The sequence below is a fragment of the Hylaeus volcanicus genome, chromosome 5, assembly GCF_026283585.1.
Source record: "Hylaeus volcanicus isolate JK05 chromosome 5, UHH_iyHylVolc1.0_haploid, whole genome shotgun sequence".
NCBI lineage: Eukaryota > Metazoa > Arthropoda > Insecta > Hymenoptera > Colletidae > Hylaeus > Hylaeus volcanicus.
Window position 1 is genome coordinate 27,392,095 of NC_071980.1, and position 18,967 is coordinate 27,411,061.

Genomic DNA, 18,967 nt, shown 5'->3' on the forward strand with positions numbered 1-18,967 from the left:
TCCAGGTGGTTCCTCTCGCCGCGTAGATTTATATATAATATGAGAAACGCGTCCGAAGGACGGTCGGTCCTATTGACTACAGATAAAGACCTCTTCCACGCTTCCAGAAGTGGTTTTCGTTTCTTTTTTACAGGAGCGCGAAGGGCCGGTCTATGGCGACGGGGTACAATGACTGTCATCAGGAGCGTCTTTGTGCCGGACGACGGGTGGCTTCGACGAGCACCCGGTCGGCCGTCGCTTCATCTTCGTGAATCGAGAGCGTGAATCCTCGTCGTCCGCCAGAGAACTTTATCTAAGCGACACTCGGGGGTGCGTTTCTCTCACACGCGCGACATCACTGAACTACACTTTCGCACGGTGTCCACAACGATCGAGGCGAGCTGGAACCGTCCGATGAGTCTCCAGGCTTTTTCATCGTTGGTTCGCTCGATGACCTCTCCCAGGATATCGGTAGGAAACGGCGGGACGAGTTTGCGACGTTTAAATCGTTTCGTTCGAACGTCAGTCAACAGCCACTGCACACAATTTTCGCCGTCACGAGCACAGTTTGCACTTCACTGTATCCAACAAGCAGAACGTCCGCAGGATCGGGTTTTCTCAGTCTTCGCTTATCGACGATCGCCCGGTACGATTAGAAACAACGTCCATTCTTCCGCGTAATCGTCCACAATTATTCTCCACAATTATCTTTCTCGCATTAGCGTCGATCGTGGCCGCGATACCGCGAATCCGACCCAGGATGTTGGACCAAAGTCACCGTTCTCTCGGTTCACCGACGACTCGGCCCGGTACAGGGCGAAGGGTACTCGGTCGCGTCCGATTCTCGTTATCGTTATCAGTCGCGGTGACACGGTGGCTGGAGCCCAAAAAAGCGGCACAGTCGTGCGGGTAACAACGACGCGAAAGCACGAACGAGGCTTCTGCCGTCGTGCACACGTGACTTCGCGAAGCTTTTCGACCCCCGCCTCGTTCGCCGAGCTTTCATCCCCACGCGGCCACGCAACCCCGCCTTTCGCATCCCTCGATCAGCATCCAGCCAGGAGGATCCACGCCGCCATTGGCCGTGGCGGGATCACGTGTGGTCGAGGTGGGGCGCTCTGCGACGCGGGGTTTCTACGGAAACGGCGGGAGCGTCGCGCGGGATAACGTCGTTATTGGCATCGGCTTTGGTGGAACCGAGAACGGACCAGGGAGAGAAAGAGGCGGAATCGGGATGGAAGAGGCAAAGGTTGCGAAATAAACGTTCGCCGGCTGGTCTACCGCCAACAGTCCCACGCGAAATCACGCGGCGCACACCCCCGTGAGCACTGCTTATTCATGAGCCTGTCCCTCTCTGGGAGGTTTTACCTTGCTCCTTGGATACGATGTCTCGCCTTATCGATTTTATTTATTTAAGAGTTTCCCTTTGTCGCTCCACTTCTTCCGAGCCGCTTTTTCCACCGTTACCGTTCGCCCGCTCTTCCTCTGGCCGCGTTTTTTTTTTTCGCTCGTGTTCGCCGAACGCCTCCTCCGCGGTTATCCTTGATCACCGATCGAAAGCTCCAACCGTCCTGGCAAAGAGTTTACGAGAAGCACGAGAAACGCGGACGGACACTCTCGATTTTTGGAGAGCAGCTGCGCGTCCCGAACCACCGCCTCGAGTGGCTCCGTTTGTTGAAAAGTGTCGTTGCTTTCTCGTTGATCTCGTCACGATCGATGAACGCAACCTATCTTCACGAAGAGGAACCGAAGTTTCCTTGAATCGCAGAGGAGAAGGATCCAGCGCGGAGCTTGGTCCGTTTCGATCACCGCACGCACGGGAACGTTGGAGCCTATCACGCTCTGACGCGACTAATTACGAGACTGATTACGCAGAGACAAACACCGTGGACACCGCTCATAGTCCCTGGAGGGACGGAAAAGGCGGACGAGGGAGGAAAGGGCTAGGAATCTGCGAGTTACGCGTGTCACGGAGTGGGGAGGCGACGAAGGTGGGGACGATATACTGGTTTACGAACTGCTGCGGGCTCGCCGCTGAGATACTTTCCTTGGGAACTTATACCGAAGTATAACATTTACGGTAATCTATAGATGCTTATTCGCCGGAAGAAACTTGTCACTTTTATGCACGTTATAACTCGAAAGTTAGGCAATGCGCGGTGTATTCCAATTACCCTTCAACGAGGCGAATTACTCGTCTCCGCGGCTTTCCAATTTTTGCGGTATACTCGTTCGAATTATGGCGCTCGGAGGTCGCGGTAAAGTTTCGCGAAACTCGCCCGAGGATTTATGGAAAAATGCGATCCGGGTCTCCAAAAAAAATGCTCCGCGAGAGTTTCGCTCGTAAAACGGCAGTGCGTCAAAAATTTGAAACGCCAGAGCTCCGTTTCACGGAATATTCTATTCGAAACGAGAGGACTGCCCTCGATTTTCTCGCGATCCTTCGATCGGAAATTAAGTCGAAGCGAACGCGAGTCGGAAACCCCGAGGCAGCATTAAAATCCAAAAAACCTCGGTCGTTATCGCGACCGGCCAATGGTGCATGAAACAGATACAATTCGCAGGAGGGTACGAAAAAAAGTGTATCGGTATCCCTGAAAAGAGCGATGTCGGCGAGCTGTGCCCCCCCGTAGGGGCGAGAAGAGAGACCACAGGGGCCCCCACCTATCTAAATGTTGCTCTGGGAAGGTCTGGTCTCCGTTCGAAGTGACTTGGATCGCCCGGAAGGTGCGGTCAGCCATCGGCGTCGGTGGGACCGTCACCGGGCCGCGAATCTCACAAGGGTCCGGTTTACATTCGAGTGCGTTCTTTCATGACTCCTTTCTTTATTTCATTCCTCCTTTCCATCGTACAGACCGGGCTCGCGTACCTCCCCCGCTCTTCGTCCACGCCCGGCCTCCGACATTAGATACGTGAGATCGGGAAACGCGCGTCTTGTCGTCAAACGGTGCCGTTGCGCAACCGGTGCACCTGACACCCGCCAACCGTGGACGAGGCTCCCTCGCGTAATTTCCTAGCCTGCCGATTTTGCGTTTACGATTGACGACTCCGTCCAGATCGATTTCCACCGACACCGCATCCTGTTACGTCGCGGACATTTTTTCACCTTCGAGCGTGTACATTGTTGCGAGCAAGCTCACCTGTCGGACTCAGGGACTCCTCCGAATCGCAAGGAAAGACGAGTCGAGTATAAAAATCGAAACGAAAATTCTTTTCCTCGATGAAATCACGATATACAGTAGCTGGTAGTCGAAGTAGCGGAGCTGACTTCTTCGCGAACCAGATTAAACGCATGAATAGACGATCCTTCAACGACTCGGCTCCCCTTCGCGGCGAACCCTCGGAAAAATTCTTGGTTCACCTGACGCGTGATCCTCGCGAACAAAGACCGAGCACCGGGCGCGGATCCATTCGTCATTACCGCGTCGGACGACCTAATCTCTGGAGGATCTCCCGAGATTACACTTTGGCATATCATTTGCCAGGACGAACGAGCGGCTCTGCTCGCGTTGACGGGCAATATGTCCTCTACATGACCGCGCTGGCACTCGACGCGAGACACATTTGCAGCCGAATAGGGACGCAACTCGGATCGTGGCCCCGAAGTCCCGTGGCATCGCTGGCTAGAGGGTCCGAGAGTGTGTCTCCGCGCGATGGTTGTGGTAGTGGCAGAATTCGGCTAGGGCAGATGCAGATGATCACGCTACTCTGGGTGCATCGATCATTGGGATAACGCGGGTGCACCGTGCTCTTGGCTGCCTAATCGGTAGCCTAGGCGACCTCCTCTATCCTTCCTAATCCGTCGGGCAACCGCTGCATTAATCTTGCTCGTAGGGTACCTCGAAGGATCGCGAGGTGCGAAAAAAAGGAGACGTCTTGTATGAAAACGAAGAGACAAGCGCGCTAAGAATTATTTTTCTGTTTGCGCTATCGCGGACCGAGTTAATGGATCCCCGATGAAAATCTCACGCGCGGAAAAACATTCGCGAGGAAAAACACCGGACGAATTTGTTCCTCCGCTGGCTTTCCCTCCGTTTCTGGAAGCATGGCGCGGAGATGGAGACAAAAACCGAGAAGTTAGCGCGCGGTCCTACGGAATTCGGGAACTACACCGCGAAAGATTAACCCCTAACCGTATTACTCCGGTGTACCGCGAACGGAGGGACGAAGGGGGCGGGCGGCGATAACTTACGAGACTCGATGTAAATAGCACACTTACTTATTCGCCACCGTCGCGCGGCACAAGTTAAAAATACGGGGGCCAAGGTGAAGGATGCCGGCACGGGGAAGTGGGAGGGGAGTAAGAAGGAGACAGAGAGGAAGTGACTTTTTTGCGTAATGAAAGCAATCAATTCAAGTCCCTGCTTCTAGCGTCCTTTGGCTAGGGAGAATCGCGATCCAGCTTCTCTCGTTCTCCGTCGTTCCTCCCTCTTACCTCGATCCAGCCAAGGGCAGAAAAAACCTCGGTGGGGGTAGTAACTCTGTCTCGCCTCGGTTCACCCTGCCACCCTCTTTCTCGCCACCCTAACAGTGGCCGGACCACTTTTGTAGTCATCATAGAATGCCCTGCTTTCAAGTTCCGACGATTGCTACTCTTTTTTTTTTCCTCCCTCTCCAACCTCCGAACCTGACTCCCGTTCGAGGGTAGCGCGGCGGTAGGAAATAACGAAGTGGTGAGTTCAGGAGGAGCTACGGAAGGAGCATCTGGAGGGGAGAGGCAAAGAGTCGGAGAGGGATCGAGAGGTGGAGCAGGTTAATCCTGAGCATTTTCCGCAGGGGTGCGAGTATCCCGGTTCGTGGGCGAGAGTCCAGGAGAAGGGGAGCGGACCTCTTTAAAACAGCACTAAAGTACCGTTAATCTTGGAAGGTGAGGCTCTTACTTTCGCTGGGACAAACTAATTAGACACATCCGCTTGATACAAAAATAAATTGCGATCCAGCGCGATATATCTTGTCTGCCGTTGAGGACGCACCCCGGGACTCGTTGCCTCTGTTGTCGTCTTTCTTAAAGTAATGCTCCGGGTCGTCTATGGAGTGAAAATATGCACGATCGTCGAGCAGAAGAAGCCGAGGAGGTAAATTTCTAGAGTTGGACGATACGATCGCAGAAATCAAACCGAAAGCGACGGTGGTGGAACGAAATCCTTGGAGCGAAGTATCTGGTAAATGTTACGAGAATGGGATCCTCCCGATGATAGACGAAGTCCCTAGCTTCCCGCGGGAAATGGTAAATGTCAAACACACGGCCCTACCACGTCCCCAGGAGAGCTAAAGGCCATAGCATCGTAATATGATTACGCGTTGTCCGTCATCCCCTCGTTTGGACGCGATTATTGCACGGTACGAGCTGCACCGACTCGATTCGTTGACGAATTTACCAGCGGCACCGGTTCGATGGCAAACGGCTCTCGATTCTCCCGTCCGCCTCGGAATTTAACGAGAATCGTCGGCTCGCAGGTTTAATTAAATCGAATGATCGCTCGATGTTCGCGTTTAATTAAGCAACGCGCGAAAGTGTGGGAATCGCGATATTATCGGCGCTCGTTTCCGCCAAAAAACGCTCCGAGCTCTGCTGAACTCGTCGATACTAATATCTAATACCGCGTACAAGAGTCGATAAAGAGACACACTTACAGTACACTATAAGCGGCGATTCGGAGCTTCGACGCTTGCTTCGGCGTTGGGAACGATAGTCATTATTCCACGCATCGATCACCTCCACTAACACAGACATGTCGCTGCACGTTCAACGGCAGCCCGTCGCTTTTATAAAAGGACAATCTTCTCGGACGGCTTAACCATTAGACGCTCCGAAGTTTCTTCGACGAACGATCTTCACGGCCGACGGGTTCCAATCGATCGGTTCGACGCTCGTTGCCGAATGTATCGAGCCAGTGTTCATATTTACTGTTTACGTTTCGCGGCACTCGCGCGACCGTGGTCCTTACCGTTTCCAAAATATTTTCCAAACCGTCATCGAGACTTTCGACGTACGCTGGAGTGACTTTCCCGAATCTCGACGAGTCGAGAATATTCCGGAGATTCGTTGTATTAAGGATGAATAGCGTTAGTATAATGGCTGGAAGAAGGGTTATGCCACATACGTACTGGGGGGATCCACTCGAGTGGTTTGTCGTTTGCGGTGGGTGGAAAGCTCATGAAGTTCACCCTAAGTACAGAGGCACGTGGGAGTCGGAGGGAGGAAGAGAGAAAAGCGGTTTCAGCGAGCACGTGCTGTCGCGTGTCGGCGAGCCCTTGTGATCTATGTGCCGTCACTGCACCACCTACATACATATATATGCATGGAAATTATTGCTACATCGGCCAAATATATCCCTCCTAATGTTCCATCGCGATACTCCTATTCGAGGGGGAAGGGGGCATCTCGATTTGCCAAAACATTTTAAAAGCTATCGATCGCGGCTCGTGCGCGATAGCGAGACTTGCGAGAGTCATCCGTCTGGAATATAAATATTGACAAGTTGCGCGCAGTACTTGCTTTTTCTCCAAGCAGTTGACTCTGTGGATCTCGAAGAAGTAGTACCAAAGAAAAATGCGGGTCCTCGACCTGATACGTTAATTACGTCCAGGGCAATGCAGCTACAAGATTGATATGCAAATTCGCACCCCGGGGATGCGAGGCTGCACCGGCTCTCCCCGACAAGAAGACGCGAAAGGCATCTCCTTCCGGGATCCGAAGGTGGTGATGCGGTGGTGAATAAGGAGAGGGCGGTTTGCCTCCAGGGGGTTTAACCCGGGGGTTGGTGCATATTTCACGGTTGGTGGTCCCATCTCGCGGAGACAATCCGAACCAGCGCGGATACATCATCGCGTGACGCCACGTAATAACCTCCTGGGCCACAGCGAGCGCCTTTCAAAACCCTCTTATTTATTCATCTCACCTCGTCCTTGCTCCCCCGTTCCAGTCCCTCAGCCCCCTGTACAGGCGCGCCCTGCGTTGTCTCCTTTTTGCGATTACGCGAACCACGGAGTCTAAAAAGATTTCGACACGGTTGCCTGCCCTTTGTCGGATCAAAAGTGATCCACGCTACGATTACGACAAAATTTTATAATCCATAAACTTGAACTACATCTATTCTGTATAATAATTTGGGTCTGAAAATCATAAAAAGCGCATCGTAGAATCGATTCGATTAGAAGAAGAGATAGCGCATTCCGCGAATATCGTCTAATCCATCGGTGAATTCTCGCATCGCTTACCGCGTCCTTTTTTCCCTCTCGCGACATCCTCGCGCCGCTACGTCGCCAGATGTTGCGACGTAAGTGCGTCGACGAAGGATCCAACGACAAAAACGAGCACCGCGAGCGAGCCTACCTTTCACCCCTCGACGGTCGCCGCACCACCCCAACGTTCCAAGAAGCTGGCGCTTGCACTTTACCTTCTGTAACCGTGTTTTTCCACGACTGTCAAGCATCTGTTGTGCTCGATAGGGCTAAATTAATCGACACCCAACGTTCTCTTTGAAAGAAGATAAGGATTCGAAGAGTTTAAAGAGTAGAATACAATTCAGAGGAGAAAAATTCTATAGAAGAAAATGAACGAATAACACGGCTACTAGGATCTACGGGTCCTGTATTTTTCTGATTCCAGGTCCAAAAGGTCGCATCTCAAAGGAGCCAGCGCTTCGAGTCCACAAAACGATCGACAACTGTTCCGGTTTCCCGGAACGCGTGTTACAATCGAAAACGCGAGATCGACGCGTGGTCCCGTCGCGCGTCGAGACTAATGGTCAGGAGGGAAGGTATTTCTGTGCCGGAGAAATATCGTCAGGCCGTGGCCGTTAAGATAATAATAATCTTACGAGTGCGAATCCTTCCGTAGGAGACGGGAGACACGCGACGAGACCAGTGGGCTCGCGTCGACACACGTACTTGACTCTTCTCGTGCAACGCGAGCGGCAGAAAGGCTATTTGTCGGATGACAAACGAGCGTCGGGCTACGTGGGTGGCTTCGCCGGTCGCGGGAAATGGTGAGCGGCGCTCCGTGTCGCCGCGCGCGCTCTCGTGTCGTTCGGTTTTCAGAATTGAGTTCGGATGCGAGCTGAATCCGAACCGCCCCGAGACCCGCGCGTTTCGCAAACTCGAACGAATGTTACGCTGGATTGGAGAACGGTACGCGGCCGCGGAGCTGGATTTATTTTCGCGAATCTTCGCGCGACCCCATCGACGGTTCGAGGAAATTGCGTCGGGTACGATGATTTGTTGGAACGGACTCGGTTCTGGGAGCAAACAAGATCATCGATCGCGCGACGACTCCGAAAATTGGGCGTCGTTGTTTTGGCGCAATTATGCAACGAGCGTTGCCAGGGACGGGCGATATTTCGTTCGGGTAATAAATCAAGCGCGAAACCGATGTCCGCTGGATTTACTTTTAAACCGGAGAAATGCCGGCGACCTCGTCTCGGAAATTTCTGTAGCGTGGAAAATACTCTGTTCGCAGGGCGTTTCGTCGAATGACCGAAAGAGCGGCGCGCTCTTTTTTTCCGGAATCCAAGGAACGAATCACCGGAGCGGCGCCGTTAAAGACGGGGAACCAGCACGAATTCGAATTTGTTGCATCGCCGTTGCGGCCAGTATCGTAGATCAGCTCCGGTATCATAGCTCAGAGGCCACGTATAGAGTGGATGCATTTCGGTGGCCGGCACGTAACGCTTCACGCACTCACACACGCGTCCAGTCGTCTACGCGAGCGTGCCGTAAGTGCGTGTATGTGTGGCCGGGAGGCACATAATGTCTAATGGGGGTGATTGTGCTCGCGCTCCGTGACGGATCAATCTGCCACCCCCTTCAACCCCCTTCTCTGCTACGAAGAGAGACCAAGGGGTAGGGTGGGGGCGCAACGGAGAGAAACACCGAGAGATGGAGAGAGTGCGAGAGACTAACCCTTGGTCTCACCGAGCCGAAACCCAAGCACGGACTCGCGCGGATAACGCGCCTATTCGTCATACCTCCCGAAGGGCTGGAGAATTAGATGCTGGAAACATTATTAATCGACGACCGTCCTTTGCCAGCTCGCGTCCTCCGAGTCACCGCAGAATTTGCTTCTCGAAACCAACCATCGACCGTCCCGTCGCACCGTGGAAATCTTTTCGAAGGGTGATCCTGCAGTAATTAACCCCGTTACGGCTGCGCTCGGTCCCGAGACGCCCTTCGGAACGACTCGACTCGCCCGAGACTTTGGACCACGCGTTAAACGATACTCGCAATGATTTGCCGCTTCGTTCCGATCTGGATCAAATAGGGATAGTCGGGTCGAACAACCGTCGAATAAACGAATCATTTTCACCGTACTCGATTCGTCCTGGATCACTTCGATCAGCGTATTGTGTTTCTAGCAATGCACACGCGGGCGCGCACGCTTCATCCTGCTATAAATAGCGTCTCGTTATCAACATGAAATACACGCCGCCCGCGGGAAAAGCCATTTTAATTACTGGGCTAGACGCGAGCGATTCGCCAGGAGACTTTCCGGTGCGCGCGGTCACTGGTATCTCGGACACCCAACTAGTTAACCAGGAAAAGCAATATTTCAGAACGTATGCAGAAACATTTATAAGTGTATCCGCGTAACCTGTTTCTCGACGGTTTCCAGGCTCCGTTCTGGAAGCGGGTGTATGGTATAAGGTAACGAGGCGATCTCTCATATCGAGCCGCCCACGTGCGACCACGTTGACGCGAACACGACCGCTCTCCGTATCCCGATCGCTCTGAGAACCTCGGAGATCCTGCGATCGAGAATCTAATCCCCCGTATCCTGGTACTCGTCGATGTCGCATACGCGAAAGCTACTCGGCGGCTCGTTTAACGTTGTACACGAACTCCACAGAAGAGCTGCAGATAGTTGTTTCGTCAAACTCTGTAAACGCGGCTCTCCAAGAGTTAAAGGACTCTTTGTTTACCTAGATGCGTGAACAATGTCACTGCTGCACCGTGATTAGTACTTAGACCGCTACAGCGGCTGCAATGGTTCGGCTTCGTCGGATATCCAAGTGCGCGGTGCTCGATTTGCGCGCCCATATTACATCTGCGGTATATCTATACGTATGATACCACATTCTTTCCCCAGTTTACGCATAACTTTCTAAGCGATCGGTGAAAGGACAAGATCGGTTACCATTGAAACCGCGCGGTGTAGAAGGTTAAACACCGATCGATAAATCGAGCACGATCGGAAACTAGCGATTGCCGGAAGACAGATTCGTCGACGATCCGTCAACGAGCTTTAATTGGGGTTATTAACGAGCTACGCGTCCTCTTCGGTGCTTCCATTCGTCTTTTTATTCCATCGATTTCAACTTTTCGCGGCGCACCAAACGAGCATCCACGGTTATTAATCGTGGAGGTTGTTCGATAACCGAGGGTGATTTACGCGTCGATCTCGAATCCGGGAGCTATAGCCGGTTCACCAGCCTTCCGGAACAGCTTCGGTTTCGTTCTTACCCACCGAGGTCGGTGGCGACAAAAGTTACGACACTGTTCTCGGCACCGGTCTGCCGAGTCACAGATGGCAGCAGAAGGTTGTCGCAAAACTTTTCGCGAACCCAACCCCGCGATTATTGAAGATCCGAAGGTGTCAATTTCCAAATAAACGATCGACCTACTTTTCTTTGGCTCTCTTGAAAGTCTCCGTTGTTTTTTGTCAAAATTATTTGAAATTAAAACTATAAATCTCTTCAGACCTCGCGGTCGCAACGTTGGTACACTTAGCGAAATAGATGAACTCGATATTTAAAATAGCTATTGCGCCGCTAACGTCGATAGCTATTACATGAAATAGTCTTATCTTGGAAAAATATATGCAAAATACTGTTACAGAGGCCCGCCCATCGATTTACACCGAGGTCAAGTATCAAATATACGTTACGAAAATTGTTTTCGATACATTTCGGTGTTTTGCTTTTCGTAGAAACGATGAACTAGTTGCATAGATTAGTTATCCACGCCTGCGATCAGGATACAATTACCGTCGAATCTAGGACGAGTTATTTGTTCTTCGATTTGAAATACCTTGTTCCATTAATTATCGCGATTGTTTTTCTTTGGAAACAGGTCTGAAAAGTAATTCACCATTCGTCGCTAATGCCGATATCGTTGCAGACGATGAATCGTAGATACGAATGCAGGAGAAATCCGGGGGTTTTTCCTCGATCGGCGCAAGGACAGAGGCGAGGACAGGAAACGTCGGCAGTTTCGTCGATTATCGCAAGGACGGTGCGATGGAAACCTAACCGATTGTTTATTTTTACGCGTTCGAAGTTCGAGCTCGTTAAGAATAGATTCTCGGAACACCGGAGCGCACGTACGCTGATTGCGAGGCACAGATTATCCCGACTTTTTACTGTCCTCCCTAGCGATAATTGACCGCCGTTTACCCCGCCAGCGGTATTATAATTACACGTATTGGTCGTAAACGCTTTTTGCGGTTGGAACAATTCGAATTTTCGCCATGGTAAAAACGACTAATTGTAAGCCGATACCAATCATCGGCGATTCCGCACTGCACCGGTTTCTACGCTCTCGTCCAGCGAATAATAGAGCGTTGTTTGTCCTGAAACGATCGCGATCGGCCTTTGTACTCCATTCGTTCTATTGCGGTGTCGATGCGTCTATTAAGGGGGGGGGGGGGGCGGTTCCAGTGACGCAATTCACGGATGTAAAGGCCATCTTCTTGCAGCGCGATACTTTGTTTCGTCCCGTTAATTATCGGAATAAACAAATAAAACAAACGAACGGATAGCAACGGCAGAAATTGCTTAAAATCGATGCCGTGTTCTGCGGTCCGCGCGGATCCTCCCGTCGGTTGTTGCACGTGCAGTTATAATCGCGTGAATTTTTTGCCAGGACCAAGGACTCGAATCGTTCTCACCAAATCTCCGGTGCGGTGGCACACAGCTTTTTGCCCGTATAGTGAAAAATTCACGATACCGCCGACGAATCCGAGTCGATACGCGTCGCGTATCGAGAACCGTCGGGAGTTCTGCGGTCGTGTCGACCAATAATTGACCCCGGGCGCGTTCGTCCTGACGCGTACATTATAAACGCGCGCGCGCGCGCGCGGGCTACCAAGCAGGTATCCGTCCCGACCGATGGGTAGTTAAGAAGTGGCTGCAGCTTCGACGCGACGTGTTATGGCTTTAACCGCAACAACGCGCCTCCGACCGCAGGAACCCTTTACTTTGCTCTTTACTCCTGGCCCTCGCAACGCGCCGACCCACTGCCACCCCGGCCCCCCACCTATCGCCGCTGCCTCGCCCATAATTACTCCGGGATGATACCAATGGTATCGATCATCGTCCAGCTACCCTTCGTTCCTTCGATTCCTCGCCCCGGCCGTAATCCCCATTAGCTGATCGTAATTACACCTCGATATCACCCGGCGATGCAACGCCTCGTTTCTACCAATGTTCTTTTCGAACCACCTCGGTCCCTTCTAAGCGCGAAGCATCTTCGAATTAGTTTTATTTCTCGTGCCGAAGATGGTCCCTAAGGAGAAGCAGAAGACGCATCCTTTCCTCCTTTGCCTCGGCATTCATGCTTTTCTACCTTCGATGCACGACGATACCATCTGAAAAGAGCTCCTTTCCAAGTCTCAGCTACTCCTACCTGACGAGCAGCCGTATTAGCGAGGAATTTTACGCGAAACGGCAATGTTCTCGTTGTAAATCACGCACGCACCGGAGGCGTGGATTTATTTTAGAGTCCATTTCGTAGCATCGGCTCACAGAGGATGAGTCATGGTGGTATTGTTCGGCCGGACGAGGAGATACAACACAAATCATTTCCTGCCGTATCCCTATCTATCTGCCTTCGCGTTTACGCGGCTCTGACCGTGTGCGTAGTCGCGTTCGTGCGATGCGACGGCCGCGTGTTGGTCCGCGGCTCGCGGCTGTATGGGTGCAACGACGCACAACGCATCTCACGCTCGAGTGCACGCGTCGTGCAATCGTCTAGCGTTGGACGCGTGCACGCGACGTTACGCGAAAACGGTTTGGCGTTTCGCGTACGATGTCGGTAGCTTTTTGCCCAATTTAATAAAATACGGCACGCGCTTCGCCAGGTGCTGCCTCTTTCTCCGCCCGGCAGCCTTTATTCCTCCGTTCTACAAAGAGCATTACAATCGATGCGCGTACTCGAATTACGTCTGTTACGTCGAAATTGCTGGCTAAAGGAGCACGGAGTTACAGAATTTTCAGCAGCGGACGGACGATGAAAGTACACGTCTCCCGGATGGTGTGCTCGTCCTACTCGGTCTTTCGATCGCACCCATTCGTTTCTGTCCGAATGTACGAGTCGCTGATGCGTTCGAATCTAGTTTAAGTAACGAATACAGGTTTTAATCCAGCGATACGATGAAATATCGGCGCCATCCGTAAGCAAGCCGTGTCCGTTACAGAGCGTTCATCCTCTTCTCGATATTACATCTCGATCTGCAACGGCGAAATTGTTATTATTCGGTCCTCGCTCGGAGTACGTTTGCCGAGTTCTGGGTCTAAACGATGCCAGGCGCGGTTCGCGCGCGTCGGCTAACAGATGCCAGCAATCTCTCGAACAGGATCCATCCCGACGGATAATATTTTCCGAGCAACGGATCGAATGTTCGCGCTTTTTCATACGCGATCATCGGCGGCATCCGCGTCCGCGTATCGGAAGCTGGATCTGTCTGGGTTAATTTGTCGATTCAGCGTCGGCGTTAAACTGTGCGGCTGGATTCTTGTTGGCGCGATCCAACGACAGATACAACCACGCGGTTGCTGCTCGTCCCGGGCCTGATATATCTCACGACCGAGGCCGTGTCTCGATTCTATTAATTCAATTATATCGAGGAAGCGAGGTGGCGCGCGATAACGCCCCCCCACCCCCCACCCCCACCCCGCGCTCCCCTAATAACGAATCGCTTCCTCCGCGAACGATCATCGTTTCGCGGACATTAATTGCAAGCTGCGCGTATCTGTCCCCCGGTATCGGCCAATTTGTTTAGCCGCAGGAATTCTCGTTTATCCGTAACGGACACGCTACGTTTTGCCAGATTTTTCTCGGTACCGCATCGCATTCCAGCATGCGCCATCGCATTCGCTCGCGATGATACGTTAAAAGCGTCGCTCGCGAAAAAGACGAGTACGGTTCGCGGCTCGCGTTTTATGAAGTTATAAAACGATGCACTTCCAGAGACCGCGCTCGACTCGCGATGCGGGCCTCTCGATTCCTGCGCTTCCGTTTCTGGCCTCGGGATACGTTCGTCGCGATTAAAGAAATTTATGAAATTTACTTTTTCGGAATCGTGGAATTCGTTTCGGTCGATCGGTCACGATGAAGTATTCGCACGTTTCCAAGATGGTCATTCGCGGCAAACGACCGAATCGAGGTGCTTCTTAAGGATCTTGTCGAGCCTCTCTCTCTCTCTCTCTCTCTGTACGAGGATGCGTATAAAATCGATATCATCGAATTTACGGGGACACGATTTAGGGTTTTCTCTGTCTAGTTACTGTTAGCGGTAACCGTATTCCTGTAACGAGCGTGGAAAATCTCGCGAGGAACGGTCTCGAGGAAACGTCTCGGCTCGAGTCCGCCCTGGCGGGAAACATCGCCAGAGGATCACGGTGTCCCATATAAATAACTACCGGTGGTGTGTCTGCCCGCGACCGTTCGCCTTCCCCGCGCCAGATGGCTCGGTGTAATGACATGATTGCATACCTTCCACACACGCTCCTTCCATGTTTTCCTTAGGTTAGGTGCGCGGCGTTCTTCTAGTACGCGTACGGTGCAGGACGAAGGAGGAGGAGGTCGTCGTGGAAGGACGAAAGGAGGGGGTCGATTCGCAGGGGCCTTTCCCTAATAAGATACTGGCACGTACCAGCGCGGCGTTTCAAGCACACGCGAGCATGCACGATCGTATTGCAGGAGGTACCGGCCGAGTAGGCATACCGATACAGAACTTTGTGCCCGGTACATAACCGCGAATAAATCCTCTAATCTAATTGATACGGCCGGCGGTATGCAGGCTCGCGTTGCTACACGGTAAAACGGTCGTTGTTAAGTAGCCTCGGTCGGGGAGATAGCGCTCTTTCCCCGTTGCCGCGCCGATGGAAAAACGACGCCGCGTCGGGATCGCGGTGCATTATAACGGAAGAAACGTCTCCCGTACCCCGGGATGAGGAATGCTCTCCTCGTGGCCGCGTCGTGCTCGCAAAGACGGCTGGATCGGTTTTTGAAGTGCTTCCGCTGGGAGTGCCTCCCGGTATTCTCGATCGTTGATAGGCCCATTAAACGTCTTCATCTCGGATCGGTGCGTATACGTACGCGTTCGACTCGAACGAAAGCCGTTCGCCCGGTGAAATTTCACGGATTCCTTTTTTCACGCGTTAACGCGAGAAAATGCGGAAAAACACGGGGACGATTAGTCGCTTCCTCCCGCTGGGATGTTCAGCGACACGTCGCATTCGACGACCGTTCCGCGTTACGTTTTCTCGGCCTTCCTTTTGCGCGATAAATCGTTAACGACCGTCGCGGTGGATCGCGGGGACATTATCGAATAGCATCGGCATGAAAAACCGGTTCGCGTCGCGCGAACGATCGCATTCTGCCGCGGCCGATATCGTCTCGAGCAGGCATCATCGGACGCAATATCTGTAACTGTTGCGTAACGTTGCGCGTTACGTATGCACAAGTGTCAGAGTATCTTTGCCGCGGTCGTACCCGGTTTCTTCATCATCGTTGTTTACTCGCGGTTCGACTGCAAACCCTGTGGTTTCTTTTCATCGAGAACGTTTGGCTGTGCAACGGGTAGTTTGAAACTTGGTCCTTTCGCTAAACATGCGCAGAATTTATTAGCAGGTACCGCGTTGAGCAACGCGAGTCCGGCCGTTTCGTTTTCTTTGACATACATGGACACTGCCGTCGATTGAATGGAACGGGCGGATCTAACAGCAAATAGAGCAACGGAGAGGAAAACGCGAGATCGAGCAGTCGTTCGCTAATGATCTTCCTGGCCCTGGAGACACGGTGCGTGATGTCGACCGCGATACAACTGTTTTATGGCGCGCTTTGCCGTTCATCCGTCGAAATCGAAGGGAACGAGCGCTTTGTGTTCAGCGTTCGCTCGCGCGAAATAATTTTGGGCGCCACGGAAGCGAGGCGGCGCCGTTCGTGGAAACACAGTAAACGGTTTCACCCGATACGAGTCACGACGGGCTGGAAAGCAGGATATCCCGCCATAAATTTTCGAGGCCTAATTATCCCCTCCGCCGTTCGAAGCGTTGCAGTATCTTCGAAAGAAATCCGGAGCGATCTTCGTACAAAATGGGAAGGTTTTGCAATCATCGAATGGAAATACCATCGGTTACCGCGCGTCTGGCGTTAAAGAGCGGCGAGGTTGTCGGTGAACGCGAATAAAGAAGATAGGGGTAACTCGAGGGTGTAGCAGAGGCGTCCGGTTCAACTTCTGCGGTTCCAGCGGACGGTCCGATATCGTTGCCAAGAAAAATTGAACGCGAGCAAGAAAAGGGGGTAGGAGAGAGTAAAGTCTTGGCAAGAGAGCCGGAGGAAAGTGGAAGGAAGGGCCCCCCACGAGCCACGAGCAGGCCCAGCTCTCCGTGTGGTCTCCGCTACGCCTCGCGGCGACCTCATCCCTTCTGCTCGCCACGACCATCCTCTTTCTCTTCCTTCTCGTGGTCTTCTTCTTCTCGCCGGCGCTCTCTCCTCTCCTTGGCGGACATAAATCTCGGTAGGTTGCATTTATACTTAATGTTGCCAATATCCCGCTTGATCCCCCACCCCCTGCCCACCTCTCTCTCTCTCTCTATCTCTCTCTTTGCCTTCTTTATTAGCCGAGAGACCCACCACCCGGCGGAATCGAGAAGAGTACGACACGCTGCTCCTCAGGTTCACCCGGTCAACCCTGGCGAGGGTGAATTTATCGTCCCCCTGGTAATGGATAGCCACGACGCCGTACGTCATCGACGTCTCGTGTAAGATGGTTGAGCTGTGCACAAAGATTCCTTGCTGATCGAAATCTCGCAACGCGGACAGGTTCCTGTTTCGTCGTTCCTTTTCGATCGCGTTCGTCGATCGACCCCTCTGTCCAGGTACTTTCCCTCTGATGACACGTACCGACAGACGTCTACGAAAAGAAATGACGAGAACGCTTTCCCAAGTCGATGGAATTCGAGAATATCGAAGCACCGCCCTGGTCAACAGAGAAACTTAATCGTCGCAATCTACGGAGCAACGTCTCGCTCTCAAATTACACGTGACCGTTAAATCGGCGCAATGATTTAAAGTCCACCGTGAATTTATCGTGCGGCCGAGAGTGCAACGAGTTCGTTCCGAGGGTATACGTATGGACGGTGATAATGCTGGAGCAGCATCTCGCCGGGGCAAGGATCCAGCCCTGAATTGCATTCTAGCAGCGCTGTTAGAGGATCAAGCGTGGAGATCACCCAAAGTGGACGAGCACGATCCACGTGAAGGATGAAACTACATCACTGCCAGGTCTCGGCACGAATTCTACACGGCACGTCGGCAGTCGGCATGTTCGGTTTGCCTGTGACCTTGAACGACCCCGCCGCCACGAGGATTTACTTATCGAACTTCCTTGCAACCGCTGCACGGTTCCTGGTCTGGAAATAGCTGTACACCTGTTCGCGGTCGGGACAATAATTCCGATCGACCGGTTGCGACAAGCAGACGACTTTCCTTTTCAGGATTATCAACCCTCCCTCGGACTGCGAACGCATACGTGCAATCTTCTCGATCTCTCGTGCGCTCACGAAACGCTTCCGTTTGGAAAAACAGTGACTCGAAACTCGAGGGTTGTTCTCACGTGTCCCCGAAGCGCGGGAAGAAACAGGGACGGGGGTTTATCGTGCGCGCGGCCCCGCACTCGCTATCTACGAGCTCGCCAGGGCCGTTTTTCTGTCAATCTCCGCGTGATCCCTGTAATTTCCTGTCTAGAAAACCACGCCGTGGCTTTAATGCTCCATTGTCTCAGCTACGCTCCCTCCCCGCTTCGCTCCGACTGCAGACCGTACTACTCCCAGTTTACTCCCACTATTTTAACTATGGACAGCGGCTCTCATTCCTGATGTCCTATACCATCGACGACGAGAACGCGCGTTCCATCGATTTCTCCGCCAATTATAGGGGAATATTCGAGCAAATCGCGATAGAGTTCGCTATCAACCGATCGCTCCTCCGCCCGATGCACGGTTGCGCGCTCCTAAAGCCTCGGTTTTTGCCAACGTCGACCTCGTTTCTACGATGATCCTATCTTCGTTTACTACGCAGTACGTTCCAGGAAACATTTTACGACGCAAGTACGAGCTACGTAATAGTACTTCAGCAGTAAACGGAGACATCTCGCGCTATCTCGACGACCATGCTCGTCGCAAGCCTCTTTAAATTCCCGATCGATCGTGATCTCTGTTCGTTCCTCGGCTACTGCGTTTTTAGAGCGATCCGCGAGAAAATCGGTCGTCGATGAAAAACGCGCAATGGCGTCGAGCGTACGCAGGGTTGCGTTCGAAGAGAAACAAAGTGGTTGGAGCGTAGACTCGGTTAAGGGGCCCGGCAGAGGGCCCGCGAAGGAGCCACGAGGAAAGGGGCAGGGGCATTGTGATGTGCAGAGATCGGTCACACGATAGACCCGGTCAAGGACGTGCTCCGCGTCGAGTTCCCAAGCGAGCTGCACGCCCGCGTGTACGCGTCGTGTGTCCGACGAACGCCTCCTTCTCTTTTAGCTCGGTCGTCTCGACGCCCCTTCGCGCCCTCGGTAGCCCTTTCGCGTCGCGAGGAATCCAAAGACCGCGAAAGAAGGTAAATTAGATGGTTGCTGCAGCGAAAACCGAGCCGCGGATAATTGGGGCATTGTTTTAATAATCGCCGGTTATAACGTTCGCTTTCGGAAGCGTGTCTAGCTGATTACGCGACTGGTTTGCTTTCCCTCCTCCTGTACACCGGGACGCACGCGATC

General features: G+C 52.7%; 1 protein-coding gene across 8 annotated transcripts in view; it reads right to left on the reverse strand.

The window, feature by feature from the left end:
- Nucleotides 1-18,967, reverse strand: part of LOC128876733 (paired box protein Pax-5-like) — a 114,256-nt gene that overhangs the window by 30,272 nt on the left and 65,017 nt on the right. Inside the window, exon 1 of one of the 8 annotated variants that reach the window (XM_054123331.1) lies at nucleotides 5,614-5,847. The exons of the other annotated variants lie outside the window; for them this stretch is intronic. Within the exon in view, the coding sequence (XP_053979306.1) occupies nucleotides 5,614-5,713 (100 nt within the window). The 5' untranslated portion in view covers nucleotides 5,714-5,847. Of the gene's footprint in view, nucleotides 1-5,613; nucleotides 5,848-18,967 lie in introns of those variants that run through there. 8 annotated transcript variants of the gene reach the window in all.